At 46.9% G+C, this 16,323-nt stretch overlaps 1 protein-coding gene across 1 annotated transcript in view; it reads right to left on the bottom strand.

Annotated features, from left to right (window-relative positions):
- Positions 1–16,323, bottom strand: part of arhgef11 (Rho guanine nucleotide exchange factor (GEF) 11) — a 30,915-nt gene that overhangs the window by 2,728 nt on the left and 11,864 nt on the right. The window contains exons 16-38 of the mRNA XM_035425108.1: positions 16,236–16,323; positions 15,611–15,733; positions 14,552–14,575; positions 13,745–13,871; positions 13,273–13,360; positions 12,572–12,601; positions 12,018–12,177; positions 10,967–11,155; positions 10,066–10,113; positions 9,756–9,904; positions 9,466–9,606; positions 9,311–9,387; positions 8,552–8,677; positions 6,867–6,984; positions 6,404–6,582; positions 5,942–6,017; positions 5,419–5,595; positions 4,997–5,078; positions 4,416–4,496; positions 4,100–4,134; positions 3,412–3,570; positions 2,096–2,299; positions 1,429–1,530 (exon numbers count right to left, since the gene is read on the bottom strand). The exon at positions 16,236–16,323 is cut by the window's right edge and continues 9 nt beyond it. Coding sequence (XP_035280999.1) covers positions 1,429–1,530; positions 2,096–2,299; positions 3,412–3,570; positions 4,100–4,134; positions 4,416–4,496; positions 4,997–5,078; positions 5,419–5,595; positions 5,942–6,017; positions 6,404–6,582; positions 6,867–6,984; positions 8,552–8,677; positions 9,311–9,387; positions 9,466–9,606; positions 9,756–9,904; positions 10,066–10,113; positions 10,967–11,155; positions 12,018–12,177; positions 12,572–12,601; positions 13,273–13,360; positions 13,745–13,871; positions 14,552–14,575; positions 15,611–15,733; positions 16,236–16,323 — 2,583 coding nt within the window. The remainder of the gene's footprint in view (positions 1–1,428; positions 1,531–2,095; positions 2,300–3,411; positions 3,571–4,099; positions 4,135–4,415; positions 4,497–4,996; positions 5,079–5,418; positions 5,596–5,941; positions 6,018–6,403; positions 6,583–6,866; positions 6,985–8,551; positions 8,678–9,310; positions 9,388–9,465; positions 9,607–9,755; positions 9,905–10,065; positions 10,114–10,966; positions 11,156–12,017; positions 12,178–12,571; positions 12,602–13,272; positions 13,361–13,744; positions 13,872–14,551; positions 14,576–15,610; positions 15,734–16,235) is intronic.

Raw genomic sequence — 16,323 nt, 5'->3', positions numbered from 1 at the left:
CACAACGCCACTGTGCGGAATCCAGACCAATGAGTCTCAGGGACACAGCCAATGAGCCTCAGGGACACAGCCAATGAGCCTCGAGGACACAGCCAATGAGCCAATGAGCCTCAGGGACACAGCCAATGAGCTTCGAGGACACAGCCAATGAGCCTCGAAGACACAACCAATGAGCCAATAAGCCGCAGGGACACAACCAATGAGCCTCGAGGACACAGCTAATGAGCCAATGAGTCTCGAGGACACATCCAATGAGCCTTGAGGACACAGCCAATGAGCCCCAGGGACACAGCCAATGAGTCTCGAGGACACAGCCAATGAGCCTCGAGGACACAGCCAATGAGCCCCAGGGACGCAGCCAATGAGCCTTGAGGACACAGCCAATGAGCCCCAGGGACACAGCCAATGAGCCTCGAGGACACATTCAATGAGCCAATGAGCCTTGAGGACACATTCAATGAGCCAATGAATCTCGAGGACACAACCAATGAGCCTCAGGGACACAGCCAATGAGCCTCGAGGACACAGCCAATGAGAATAAAGAACACAGCCACTGTCTGCTGTGAAGCTCAGGGAGGCCGGCATATATGCCACAATAAGACTTCTGGTTTTGAGTTTATATTTACAAACTATTTCTTCCAAAATAAAAGTACGTTCTGTTTGTGCAGTTTAACAGATTAGAATTCTGACCACAGCTGACATCTCACCTTACATTTACAGAACTTAAATAAACAGATTCCTCTAAATTTCTAGTTTCCAAATCTGCTGAGTGGTTGCTCTACAAATTGTTGCTGGGGTATAATTATTACATGGACAGCCAAAATTGAGGTAATTTGAATATGAGGCAGTACAAATAATCTCCAATCAAATATTTTTCCTGCAAATCAAATATTCTAACTCAATAATATTCTGTGGGATGGAATGGTTTCTTCCAAAAAAACTACAATTCAAATCAGATGTGTTGCAGATAATGTATTCGCCCCAGAAATTGTGGCTGGGGTTTAAGCTCTGCGTGATTTTGGTTGAGACACCACCTTTCCCTGATTTTGACACAGGAAAATCCCTGCTCACTTACTGAATCTAATGACATATTTACTAACCAATCTACTGACACACAGCCCCATGTACTGACCCATCTACTGACACACAGCCCCATGTACTGACCAATCTACTGACACACAGCCCCATGTACTGACCCATTTACTGACATACAGCCCCATGTACAGATCAATCGATTGACATACAGCCCCATGTACTGACCCATCTACTGAGATACAGCCCCATGTACAAACCAATATACTGACAGCACCACAAACACAGATAAATGCACAGCTAGACACAGACAGAGTAAGATATGTACAGACTAAATGTAAACACACAGCTACAGCTAAGCCAGAGTGGTTATCATGAATATTACAGCCATGTTACCATCTGCACTGGTTCCAGCTTTCGGGCTGTCTGATTGGTTGGAGTGGATGCTATCATCACCAGTGATGTCATCAGGAATAGAAGCAGAACCCGTACCCTTGGCTGTGCAAAGAATTAGGGAAAGATTGTGTTTATGTGTGTGCATGCAAGTGTGTTTATGTGTGCATGTACATGCGTGTGTGCGTGTGTGTGTATGAGCATGTGTGTGTATGCGTAAAAATTGATGTGTATGGGTGTGTGTAGGTGTTTGTAAGGTGTGTGAGCACGTGCATGTGAAAATATGAGGTTTGTGTGTATATATATGTGTGTGCACATGGGTTTGAATAAAAGCAATAGAATATTGAGTAAAGGATGAAAGGAGAGGAGGATGAGAGAGGGTGAAGGGAAACACATGCAGGAATCAGCTCTGTTGCACAAACAATCAAAACCTTGATCCAGGAGGATTAACACGCAGACTGTTAAAGGATGACTGCGTTTTTATTTACAGATATTTCTTCTTACTACCCGTGCCTCTGGGTGATGTAACATGTGGTGACACTAATAGAGATTTTACCACCAAAGCCAGTCTGCAAATTAAATGATTGTTTTCCTTCATCAAAATAGCAGGCACAGAACAGAAGAGATCAGCACACTTTTGAGCACACCGGTGCAGAATCAGCATCCTCACCTTTCCTCACCACCTGAACACATGTTCCTGCCTCCACTTCCACATCCTCTCGCTGTCTGGGGGACAATTCTGGACATCCTGGCCCCTCCCCATGTGTAAACAGACAGCTCTCATTGGCAGTATCATTAGTGGGCACATCATCGGAATCATGGCTCCACCCATCATGCCCCAAATCTCTAAAGATAAGGTGCCGTAGAGTTTCCACTGAGACAAAAGAGATTGACTGTTACACAGAAATTCAGCACAGACACGACAGACTGACTGACACACAAAAATTTAGCACAGACTGACTGTTACACAAAACTTCAGCACAGACACAACAGATTGACTGTTACACAGAAACTAAGCACTGACACGACAGACTTACAAAGCAATTCACTGACATTACAGACTAACTGGTACACAGAAAGTGTAAACTTAGATCACTTTAAAGCTGAATAACTTACTGAAACTGTTCCTATCTGTATTAATCTAGCCTCATTTTTTTAGAGGCACAAAATGTGAATAATTATAAGAATTGAAAACAATAATTGATCTGGTTAAGGGCACTCTGTTTAGGAGCATACTCTATTTAAGGGAAATCTGGTTAAGGGCACTCTGTTTAAGGGCATACTCTGGTTAAGGGAACTCCGGTTAAAAACCTTATCTGGATCACAGCATACTCTGGTTAAGGGCATACTTGGGTTAAGGGTATACCCTGGTAAAGGGAACTCTGGTTAAGGGAACTCTGGTTAAAAGAATTATCTGGTTAAGAGCATACTTGAGTTAAAAGCATACACTGGTTAAGGGCATACTCTGATTAAGAGCATACTCTGGTTAAGGGCATACTCAGGTAAAGGGCATAATCGGGTTAAGGGCATACTCGGGTTAAGGGCATACTCTGGTTAAGGGCATACTCTGGTTAAGGGCATACTCTGGTTAAGGGCATACTCTGGTTAAGAGCATACTCTGGTTAAGAGCATACTCGGGTTAAGGGCCTACTCGGGTTAAGAGCATACTCGGGTTAAGGGCATACTCTGATTAAGAGCATACTCTGGTTAAGGGCATACTCAGGTAAAGGGCATAATCGGGTTAAGGGCATACTCTGGTTAAGAGCATACTCGGGTTAAGAGCATACTCGGGTTAAGGGCATACTCTGGTTAAGGGCATAGTCTGGTTAAGGGCATACTCGGGTTAAGGGCATACTCGGGTTAAGGGCATACTCTGGTTAAGGGCAGAGGAATGGCCGAAATGCGGGGAATGAAGTGACATGCTGATATGAATGATTATGAGAAGGCTAAAATGTGGATATGTGCAGACACTTTCTTTTTCCTCACCATCCTGCAGGGCCGCCTCTGCAACCCTGCCCCCTCTACCCTCCCACTCCTTATCCACCAGGAAGGCCTGGACAACTGGAGCAGTTGTCATGGAAACCTGGTTCTCATCATTAGCTGTGTTTGTCTCTATACATACAGAATCCTCTGAAAAGCAACTCTCTGGAAGAGAAAGAGAAAGAGATAGAGAGAAAGAAATTACAGAGAAAGAGATAGAGAGAAAATGATATTACGTTCTTGTTCTAAATACATGATGAGATTCTGTCAACCACTGAAGCAGGGATGCAGCACAGCCTGGATCAGCTGGAGGAATGCTTTCAGATTAGGGTTAGGAAACAGAGATGCACAGAAAGGTTAGGGTTAGGGTTAGGAAACAGTGATGCACAGAAAGGTTAGGGTTAGGAAACAGAGATGCACAGAAAAGTTAGGGTTGGGGTTAGGAAACAGTGATGCACAGAAAGGTTAGGGTTAGGAAACAGATACACACAGAAAGGTTAGGGTTAGGGTTAGGAAACAGTGATGCACAGAAAGGTTATGGTTAGGAAACAGTGATGCACAGAAAGGTTAGAGTTAGGAAACAGTGATGCACAGAAAGGTTAGGGTTAGGAAACAGAGACGCACAGAAAGGTTAGGGTTAGGAAACAGAGACGCACAGAAAGGTACTCTAAGGCCCACCACACACACTGCTCACCTGATCGGTAGATTCCAGACTTCAAAGCAGAGGCACTGGAGGAAATTTGTTTAAAAAAAAAAAAAAGTTCCACAGACAGGTGCACAACTATACTACTGAACTATATACACACACACACACACACAAAGCTGTACTACACCACATACCCTGCACATATACATATGTGTATGTGTAGATTTTGTGCAGCAAATATATACCTACTGAAGCATTTCAATATTACAATGATAATCACTGACACAACAAGTAAGGAACAACACTACTGATATAAACACTGGTCTGCAACATGGGATCCTCCACAAAAACACAGCTAACTCACGAGGCGAGCTCTAAGCCATCGCTGGACGAAGATGAAGATGCAGAAGCCAACAAGACAGACCTTTCCAGCAAGTCTTTCCAACTGTAAAAAGGGAAATATAGTCATGATAGTGCATTTACAACAGACAATCAGGAGAGTCACACGTAAGGCTGGATACTCACTCAGACAATGAAGCAAGTTAAACTGAAGGCAGGGCCTCCACTACAAATGCATTTGATTCACTGGCTAATCACAAAGGAGAGGAAAGGAGAGGAGGGAAGAGGAGAAGAGAGGAGAGGAGAGAAGAAGAGAGGATGAGAGAAGAGAGGAGAGGAGTGGAGAGGAGGAGGGAAGAGGAGAGGATGAGAGAAGACAGGAGAGGAGTGGAGAGGAGGGGAGGGAAGAGGAGAGGATGAGAGAAGAGAGGAGAGGAGAGGAGAGGAGGGAAGAGGAGAGGAGAGGAGGGGGGACGAGAGAAGAGAGGAGAGGAATGGAGAGGAGAAGAGGGGAGGGAGAGGAGAGAAGAGGAGGGGAGAAGAGAGGAGAGGAGGGGAGAGGAAAAGACAGGAGGGGAGAGGAGGAGGATTTGAGGACAGACTGACATGTTTTTCTCAGAAGATGTCCCAGCCGCCAGCTCGTAGATCTGTCCCTCTGAGGCACTGATCAGGTACAAAGCCTTATTATCTGCAAAAGCACAAATAAAATCAGGCAATCCCAGCACAGCTGCCAGTCCATCAGCCAATCGCAGCACAGCTGCCATTCCATCAGCCAATCCCAGCACAACTGCCAGTCCATCAGCTAATGCCAGCACAGCTGCCAGTTCATCAGCCAATCCCAGAACAGCTGCCAGTCCGTCAGCCAATCCGAGAACAGCTGCCAGTCCATCAGCCAATGCCAGCACACCTGGCATTGACACCTTCCAATCCATCAGCTATTCACAGAGCACCACCAAGTCTATCAACCAATCAGCAGCCCCAACACTCAGATTTCGTACTTGTATTAGTGAGTGTACAGTAGCGCCCACCTGTGGCGACAGAGCGCACAAGCAGCGAGTCCAGTCGCACCACAGGACAGGAAGTGGACTTCAGGTCCCCACTAGCCCCTCCTACGAGCCATCGGGACGGGCAGCGCAGAATGAGCCGTTCGTCGGGACCCCTCTGCAGCAGAACCAGCAGGTCCGACAGCAACAGAGCCAGCACCTCTGAGAGACCCACAAAGAGACACTGAAGAGCCCATTCAGAACCACACGCTAACACACCAGAACCACATACATGCCATTTTCCTAACCTATAGCTCAGTGTGTGCAGGTGAGTTACCTATAGCTTAGTGTGTGCAGGTGAGTTACCTATAGCTCACTGTGTGCAGGTGAGTTACCAATAGCTCAGTGTGTGCAGGTGAGTTACCAATAGCTCACTGTGTGCAGGTGAGTTACCTATAGCTCAGTGTGTGCAGGTGAGTTACCAATAGCTCAGTGTGTGCAGGTGAGTTACCTATAGCTCAGTGTGTGCGGTGAGTTACCTATAGCTCAGTGTGTGCAGGTGAGTTACCTATAGCCTTATCTTTACTGACTCTCCATGTCAGTGGCCCTTCATGGATCATTTTCTTAGTGGTAAGGTCCAGGTTCTGAGAAACAAACAGAGCTGTTATTAAACACACTTGGGGATGGTCTGTTCCTGACACTGCAATGCGATTGGTCTGTTCCTGACACTGCAATGTGATTGGCCTGTTCCTGACACTGCATATGATTGACCTGTTCCTGACATTGTGAAGCGATTGGCCTGTTCCCGACACTGCATACGATTGGCCTGTTCCTGACACTGAGCAGTGATGAGACTGGCCTGTTCCTGACACTGAGCTGCGCTGTGATTGGCCGGTTCCTGACACTGAGCTGTGCTGAGATTGGGCCATTCCTGACAGTGAGCTGCCCTGTGATTGGCCGGTTCCTGACACTGAGCTGTGCTGTGATTGGCCGGTTCCTGACACTGAGCTGCGCTGAGATTTGCCACTACCTTAAACTGAGCCACGACTGGATTGGCCTGCTTCTCAAGGGGTGTGAGGTCCAGCTGGCGCTGATATTGGATGAGGCGCTGCTTATGTTCCGTCTCCCTGACGACCTCATTTACAGCTTGCAGTATCCCACGGCAACAAGCCTGTGCCTTCTGAAGGGGAAGCAGATCAGGGGAGAGGGCTGCGGGGTACAAACAGAAACAATCATTGTGTGTGTGTATGAGTGAGTGAGTGTATGTGAGAGTGTGTATGTGTGTGTGTGTGTATGTGAGTGAGCGTGTGTGCGTGCGTGCGTGTGTGAGTGTGTGTGTGAGTGTGAGTGTGTGTGCGTGCGTGTGTGAGTGAGTGTGTGTGTGTGTGTGCGTGTGAGTGTGAGAGTGTGCGAGTGTGAGTGTGCGAGTGTGTGTGTGAGTGTGTGAGTGTATGATGTGTGTGTGTGTGTGTGATGAGTTCAGCATGACTCACAGTCGCTGTGTTTGATGATGTTTTCCAGGAGAAGAGGGTACTTAGTCAGTCTCTGCATCTCTGATACGAGCAGGTCCTTCAGCTGTAGCCTCCGGCAGTGCGGGCTTGCTTCACACTCCTATAGACAGAGAAACCATACAGCTGCACTCCATTACACTCCTATAGACAGGGAGACCATACAGCTGCACTCCATTACACTCCTATAGACAGAGAAACCATACAGCTGCACTCCATTACACTCCTATAGACAGGGAGACCATACAGCTGCACTCCATTACACTGCTATAGACAGAGAGACCATACAGCTGCACTCCATTACACTCCTATAGACAGAGAAACCGTACAGCTGCACTCCATTACACTCCTATAGACAGAGAAACCGTACAGATGCACTCCATTACACTCCTATAGACAGGGAGACCATACAGCTGCACTCCATTACACTCCTATAGACAGGGAAACAATACAGCTGCACTCCATTACACTCATACAGAGGGAGACCGTACAGCTGCACTCCATTACACTTCTATAGACAGAGAGACCATACAGCTGCACTCCATTACACTCCTATAGACAGGGAGACCATACAGCTGCACCCCATTACACTAATACAGAGGGAGACCGTACAGCTGCACTCCATTACACTCCTATAGACAGGGAGACCGTACAGCTGCACTCCATTACACATTACATCCTGTAACCCTCACACAGCTTTCCGCCACAAACAGTAAGTGCATGTCAGACACAAGCAATCGAGCAAGAGCCAACAAGCAACCAGCAAGAGCCAACAAGCAATTATATAATGTGTTAAGGTGCATATGCTGTACCTGTGTACTGTATTTAAGTGTGTTTGTTCTGCATGTATAATGTGTTCAGCCGTGTTTCCTGTACCTGTTTAATGTACCCAAGTGTGTTCGCTGTACCTGTGTAACATGTTCAGGTGTGTATGCTGTGCTTGTATAATGTGTTCAGGTGTGTTTGCTGTGCCTGTATAATGTGCTCAGGTGTGTTTGCTGTACCTGTATAATGTGTTCATGTGTGTTTGCTGTACCTGTATAATGTGCTCAGGTGTGTTTGCTGTACTTGTATAATGTGCTCAGGTGTGTTTGCTGTACTTGTATAATGTGTTCAGGTGTGTTTGCTGTACCTGTATAATGTGCTCAGGTGTGTTTGCTGTACTTGTATAATGTGCTCAGGTGTGTTTGCTGTACCTGTGTACTGTGTTCAGGTGTGTTTGCTGTGCTTGTACAATGTGCTTAGGTGCGTTTGCTGTATCTGTGTACTGTGTTCACGTGTGTTAGCTCTGCATGTAAAATGTGTTCAGGCATGTTTGTTGTACCTGTATAATGTGCCCAGGTGTGTTTGCTGTACCTGTATAATGTGCTCGGGTGTGTTTGCTGTACCTGTATAATGTGTTCAGGCGTGTTTGCTGTACCTGTATAATGTACCCAAGTGTGTTCGCTGTACCTGTGTAACATGTTCAGGTGTGTTTGCTGTGCTTGTATAATGTGTTCAGGTGTGTATGCTGTACTTGTATAAGGTGTTCAGGTGTGTTTGCTGTACCTGTATAAGGTGTTCAGGTGTGCTTGCAGTACCTCTATAATGTGTTCAGGTGTGCCTGTAGCTGTATAATGTGTTCAGGTGTGCTTGCTGTACCTGTATAATGTGTTCAGGTGTGCTTGTACCTGTATAATGTGAGTGAACTGAGGGTCTTTGCGCTGTTTGTTCTTAATGAGCTCCAGAGCTTGAGATTGCCGACTGCACAGGAGAGACACTTGCTCCTGAAACTCCGCCCCTGCGAACCCCTCAAACTGAGAGGAGAGAGCAAAGTGAGGTAACTATTTTAATTGATAGGTATCTTCTTCATTATAGAATGCTTACCTCACATATTCATTGGATAAGATGCAATTGTTTTCTACAGAACTTTCATGCTATAGTACTGTGTGCACTTCATGTCATGAAATACAAAGAATACATGACGGATTTAACTGAAATGAGAGAGCTGGAAGTGAGGATGAGGAGAGAGTGAGAGAAGGACAGCTGGATGTGAGGATGAAGAGAGGGTGAGATAAGGAGAGCTGGAAGTGAGGATGAGGAGAGAGTGAGAGAAGGACAGCTGGATGTGAGGATGAGGAGAGAGTGAGAGAAGAACAGCTGGATGTGAGGATGAGGAGAGAGTGAGAGAAGGAGAGCTCGATGTGAGGATAAGGGGAGAGAGTGAGAGAAGGAGAGCTGGATGTGAGGATGAGGGGAGAGAGTGAGAGAAGGACAGCTGGATGTGAGGATGAGGAGAGAGTGAGAGAAGGACAGCTGGATGTGAGGATGAAGAGAGGGTGAGATAAGGAGAGCTGGAAGTGAGGATGAAGAGAGAGCGAGAGAAGGACAGCTGGATGTGAGGATGAGGGGAGAGAGTGAGAGAAGGAGAGCTGAATTTACATGCTTACCCTCCCCAGCATGATGTCACCGATACCCAGAACAATGGGAGACTCCCTCAGCTTCTTCATAGACTCACACAGACTGGCTACAACAAAATAACAACACATTTACAACATCATTTAAACACACACACACCCTCACACACACTCACACACACACTGACCGTGCAGGCTGTAAACCTGGGGCAGGTTGGGGAAGATGCAGGCCAGCTGCTCCGTGCTGAGAACAGCCCTCAGCTTCTGGAAGAAAACCTGGTCCAGGACCCTGAGTGTGCGCAGGTGGGACGCCTCTGTGGTGTAGAGCTCTGAGCCAGAGAGACCTCCCCTTTAACACATCGCTGGGAGACCTCCCCTTTAACACATCGCTGGGAGACCTCCCCTGTAACACATTGCTGAGAGACCACCCCTTTAACACATTTAACAAGCTGTCGGTAGATCAGATGATTGTGATTACCATAGATGACAGCTTGCCGGTCAACCTCACACGGACCCAGAGCCACCAGCGTTTGTGGATCCACCATTTCCTGCCAGTTCTGGAACTCTCCACTGTCCTCGTCCAGTGCTGGAGTGCCAGGGAGCAGTCCTACTGGAGTTTCCACACTCCTGAGAGAGAGACAGGGATGGAGAGAGAGCGAGAGAGAGAGAAAGAGGGAGGGAGAGAGAGACTGTGAGAGAGAGAAGCACATGGGGAAGTAGGTGTTGGGTAGAGAGAAGGTAAGTGTGGGGCAGGGAGGTGTACAGCAGAGTAGAGGGAGATTTCTCACCTCCTCCTCGAGCAGGGGGTGTAGGGTGGAGTGGAGTTTTCCAGAGACCTACAGACATATGGATACACAGACAGAATTACTCTGCCTATATGCACACATACACATCTACTTATAGACAGAGTAATGCTGCAAGGTGTGTATGGTCTGTAGAGTGGATGTGGAGAGCGTGTATGGTCTGTAGGGTGGATATGTAGGGTGTGTATGGTCTGTAGAGTGGATATGTCAGGTCCCCCTTGCAAAAGAGATTTCAATCTCAATGGGGTTTTCCTGGTTAAATAATGGTTAAATAAATAAAATAAAAAATGTGGAGAGTGTGTATGTCCTGTAGGGACAATGTGTAGAGTGTGTATGGTCTGTGGTTGTATAGGGTGTGTAGGATCTGCAGGGTGGATGTGTAGGGTGTGTATGGTCTGTAGGGTGGATGTGTAGGGTGTGTATGGTCTGTAGGGTGGATGTGTAGGGTGTGTATGGTCTGTAGGGTGGATGTGTAGGGTGTGTAGGATCTGCAGGGTGGATGTGTAGAGTGTGTATGGTCTGTAGAGTGGATGTGTAGAGTGTGTATGGTCTGTACAGTGGATGTGTAGGGTATGTATGGTCTGTAGGGAGGATGTGTAGTGTGTATGGTCTGTAGGGTGGATCTGTAGGGTGTGTATGGTCTGTAGGGTGGATGTGTAGGGTGTGTATGGTCTCTAGGGTGGATGTGTAGTGCGTATGGTCTCAAGAGTGGATGTGTAGAGTGTGTATGGTCTGTAGGGTGGATGTGTAGAGTGTGTATGGTTTATACAGTGGATGTGTAGAGTGTGTATGGTCTGTAGGGTGGATGTGTAGTGTGTATGGTCTGTAGAGTGGATGTGTAGAGTGTGTATGGTCTGTAGGGTGGATGTGGGTGGAGTTTTCCCACCTTGCAGAATTGCTGGAGGTGGATGAGGAGTTACTGTGATGAAGGGGACGCTCTGCTCCATAGTCCTCCATGTCCACGTCACTATGGGAACGAGGGACCGCCTCCCCACCAGCACCGGCACCATGGCAACGCCCCTCCCCGCGCGCCTTTAGAGACTCACTGCGGCCCAAACGCACTGACCCAGCGGGACTGAACACACATTTCACAATCATCACACTGACCCAGCAGGACTGAACACACATTTCACAATCATCACACTGACCCAGCGGGACTGAACACACATTTCACACTCATCACACTGACCCAGCGGGACTGAACACACATTTCACACTCATCACACTGACCCAGCGGGACTGAACACACATTTCACACTCATCACACTGACCCAGCGGGACTGAACACACATGTCACACTCATCACACTGACCCAGCGGGACTGAACACACATTTCACACTCATCACACTGACCCAGCGGGACTGAACACACATTTCACACACATCACACACCCCTCTGTCACACACGTGCAGCACACAGCACATGCTACATACACACTGAGTATAGCAGTTATGTGCTCGTTAGCAAATTATGCACATTATCCTACATCATAACAAAAATAATACACACATTGCATATTGACCACATGCTAATTACATACACATCACAGATATGCTAAATGCTGATTATACCCTCAATTAACACAAATTACACAGAGATTGAGCAGTGTTTTCACTGACATTACACAAAAGCTGCACACATTTATACCATGCACATTACAAAGTGATTGTACCACACACATTAGATGCCAATTACACACTGACCACACACTTATCTCACATTATATACACTCATTATGCAGATTACAAGCACTGTACACAATTGGTATGAATATGGTACACAGCTTACATTATTAACATATTAATCAGTTTATGCATATTACACATATATTAAACGCAAACTTTACAAGATTCATTTTAACTGATTACAAACATACATAAGCACACAGAAATTACATACACTGTACGCACACAGACACACACACACTCACACCTACCTTTCACTACCAGTCTGTTCTCCAAGACTGCTGGTAGACAGTCTCTGTGTGGCCCCATCGAACCCCAAACCCAGGAGTCCAGCCTCCTCCCCCATCATTGCAGGGTCCGGCTGCTTGTTTTCAAACTGCTGGATGATATTCCGTACGCTGCCTGGGCGGACTGGGAGAGGGGCGGGGCAGCAAGACCCGGAGGTGGGCGGGGCAGCAGGGCAGAGGGGCGGGGCAGCAGGACAGAAGAGTGGGGCATCAGGGCCCGGGGATGAGCGGGGCAGCAGGGCAGAGGGGCGGGGCATCAGGGCCCGGGGGTGGGCGGGGCAGAGGGGCAGGCATCAGGGCCCGGGGATGGGCAGGGCAGCAGGGCAGAGGGGTGGGGCATCAGGGCCCAGGGGTTGGGCGGGGCAGAGGGGCGGGCAGGGCAGCAGGACAGAGGGGCGGGGCATCAGAAAAAAGGGGCGGGGCAGCAGATGGGAGAGGGTTAGTTATTGACTACAAGTGTAAAGAACACAGCGTATATGAACTTATATAAACAGGACGAAAATGGATAAATAAAATACCTTGAGAGGGAGACAGAGGAACGTGGGAGGCTAACAAAAAAACAACAATGAGCTTAAAAACCAAATGAATCATGAGAAAATTGCATTATCCTGACAAAACCATAAAGAGTGATATATATATATATATATATATATAATACAAACAAGAACTGCATATTCTGTTATTATTCATTTCTATTATTGTTATTATTATTATTATTATTAATGTGTATATTAACAATCACATTTAATGTTACATATATTATATGGAGGGCACATTGTTACATATAACACAATGATGAATGTATTAAAATTAAGCTACGGACACTGACAATTAAAAAATGTAAAGATTCATAAATGAAATATGTACGTGTGTATGTGCATGATTGTGTGTTTGACTGTATGAGTGTGTGTATGTGTGGGTTCATGTGTGTGTGTGTGCGCGTTTGTGTGTGTGAATACAGTGCCATGAGTATTTTCCCCCTTCCTGATTTCCTCTATTATTGCATATTTGTCGCACTGAACGGTTTCAGATCTTCAGGGTGTTTGATAATGTTTTTCATTAAATAATTTTTAAAATTGTGTTATTGTTTACCTTTGCCTAATATTACATTTCGTCAACATATCTGAAACCATTCAGTGTGACAAATATGCAATAATAGAGGAAATCAGGAAATACCTTTTCATGGCACTGTATGTGTGTGTGTGTGTGCGTGTCGTACTAGGCTGGTTTCCCCTGGGTTTGCTGCCGATGTATTTTAGAATGGGGTTCCTCTTTCTGTCCTCGGCATCTCTCTTTGTGCTGCTGAGCTGAAGAGAGAGCACAGAGAAACACCGTCAGACCCGGGCCCTGGCAGCGCACCAGAGAAACACTGTCAGACCCGGGCCCTGGCAGCACACAAGCAGCCAACCAAAAGCACAAGGAAAAAGGCAGGGAGCAAAGATCAAACATGAACTGTTCTCCAGATGAGTTTGCGTTTAGGTGAGTTTATTTGTGTTTAGGTGAGTATATTCCTCTCCAGGTGAGTTTATTTGTGTTTAGGTGAGTATATTCCTCTCCAGGCGAGTTTATTTGTGTTTAGGTGAGTATATTCCTCTCCATGTGAGTTTATTTGTGTTTAGGTGAGTATATTCCTGCACTCGGGGAGCATTTATATTCATGTCATGCCTATAGCTGTGGGATGAGTGGGGTACCTTCTTGGCTTTGGGGAAGAAGGTAAGCCAGCGGTCTTTCTCTGCAGCCAGACCAGGCGGTCTGGACTCACGCAGTTTGATCCCAGAGTGGCGCAGATAGAGATTCACAGCAGAGGCCAGGGGAACGCTGGGGGTGGCATGAGTCACAACACACCTGAGCACTAACCCCTGAGCACGCTTACTCACACCAGAGCGCACTTCCTCACACCTGAGCACACTTACACACTCCTGAGCATGCTTACTCACACCTGAGCACACTTACACCTGAGCACACTTACTCACACCTGAGCACACTTACTCACACCTGAGCACACTTACGCACTCCTGAGCATGCTTACGTACACCTGAGCACACTTACACCTGAGCACGCTTACTCACACCTGAGCATGCTTACTCACACCAGAGCACGCTTACTCACACCTGAGCATGCTTACTCACACCAGAGCACACTTCCTCAGACCTGAGCACACTTACACCTGAGCACGCTTACGTACACCTGAGCACACTTACACCTGAGCATGCTTACTCACACCAGAGCACGCTTACTCACACCTGAGCATGCTTACTCACACCAGAGCACACTTCCTCAGACCTGAGCACACTTACACCTGAGCACGCTTACTCACACCTGAGCACACTTACGCACTCCTGAGCATGCTTACTCACACCTGAGCACACTTACGCACTCCTGAGCATGCTTACTCACACCTGAGCACACTTACTCACACCAGAGCACACTTACACCTGAGCATGCTTACTCACGCTGGAGCACACTTACACCTGAACACGCTTACTCACACTTCTTACCTGCGCTCCTGCTCATGTTTCAACCTGCAGAGAGAAAACAAACCTGACTGCTTGCATGTCACAAATCAGACTCCAATGCACTACAGCACAAATTAGACTCTACTGTACTACAGTACAAATCATATACTCTACTGTACTACAGTACAAATCATATACTCTACTGTACTACAGTACAAATCAGACTCTACTGTACTACAGCACAAATCAGACTCTACTGTACTACAGCACATATCAGACTCTACTGTACTACAGCACAAATCAGACTCTACTGTACTACAGCACAAATCAGACAACTACAGACAACTACTGAACAACTACAGACACAGCTGCTAATACACAGCCACACTGCACACTGAACAACTACAGACACACGTGTGCTGCTAATACACAGCCACACTGCACACAGAACAACTACAGACACACGTCTGCTGCTAATACACAGCCACACTGAACAACTACAGACATAGCTGCTAATACACAGCCACACTGTGCACTGAACAACTACAGACACACGTGTGCTGCTAATACACAGCCACACAGACAAAGGTTCACAGAACCACTTACAGAGTCAGAGTTGGAGAGTCGTAGACTGGGAATTTTATTAGTTGCTGAGTCAGAGTTAGTGAGTCAGAGCTGGTCAGTCAGAGTGGGTGAGTCAGAGTTGGTCAGTCAGAGTTATTGAGTCAGAGTTGGTCAGTCAGAGTTGGTGTGTTCTATTCAAGAGTTTTAGAGGCAGAGCTGGAGAGCTGTAGCCTTAGGAATCAAGATTTGTTGAATTAGAGTGGGAGTCAGATTTGGAGAGTTAAATTGAAGAATTTTATGAGTTGGCGAGAGAGCTGGCAAGAGTTGGAGACTTGGTCGAGTCAGAGTTTGTGAGTGAGAGTGGGTGAGTCAGAGTTTGTGAGTCAGAGTTGTTGAGTCAGAGCTAGTCAGTCAGATTCGGTGAGTCAGAGTGGGTGAGTCAGAGTTGTTGAGTCAGGGCTGGTGAGTCAGAGCTGGTCAATCAGAGCTGGTGAGTCAGAGTTGGAGACTCAACAAGTCAAAGTTGGAGGGACTCACAGTATATCCCACAGGGCAGTGACCTGTTTATCCACAACCTGCCGCTCCTTTCCTGGGTCTCCATCCAACTGCTGCAGATCCCCCTCCCCAAACAGAGCCCCCAGACCCAGCAACTGCTTACTCCTGTGTGAAAGAGAGAGACAAAGAGACAGACAAAGAGAGAGAGAGAGAGAGAGAGAGAGATAGAAACAGAGAGAGCGACAGAGAGAGAGTCTTAAATAAGAAAAAAATTATTATCTTTCAAAAAAAGCCAGATGCCAAGAAAACAGGATCCAGTTTGTTCCCCACGGCGAGCAGGGCTATGCTTGGCAAACTGTGGTCACTCACTCACTCACGGACGATCTGAGAGGGACATTTAGTAAAACACATGCGCAGGTGGTGCTTCATTTAGTAGGATTAGGCAAAACGTGAACATGTTAGGGTTAGCGAAAGTAACGTTAGGCGATAAAGCTGTGCTTAAAAATGTGCCATTCGAAGTGGTGATTTTGGGAGATGCAGACAGATAAAGGCGTTGCGCTAACTAGTTAGCTCGTACGGATCGCCCACTTTAGTTAACCTAGTTAGCGCGTACGGATGCTATCCTGCATGAGAGAGATTGCAACCATACACACACACAGTTATGTACCTGTAGCCTTGAATCTGCTCCTGAATAACAGGAAGTACTCGCTGCTGCAGCTCTGAGAGAGGGCCCCGTATATCCTCCTGTGCCTGGA

This window comes from Anguilla anguilla, chromosome 7 (genome assembly GCF_013347855.1).
Source record: "Anguilla anguilla isolate fAngAng1 chromosome 7, fAngAng1.pri, whole genome shotgun sequence".
NCBI classification, from domain to species: Eukaryota; Metazoa; Chordata; class Actinopteri; order Anguilliformes; family Anguillidae; genus Anguilla; species Anguilla anguilla.
This window is presented reverse-complemented; position numbering and strand designations above follow the sequence as displayed.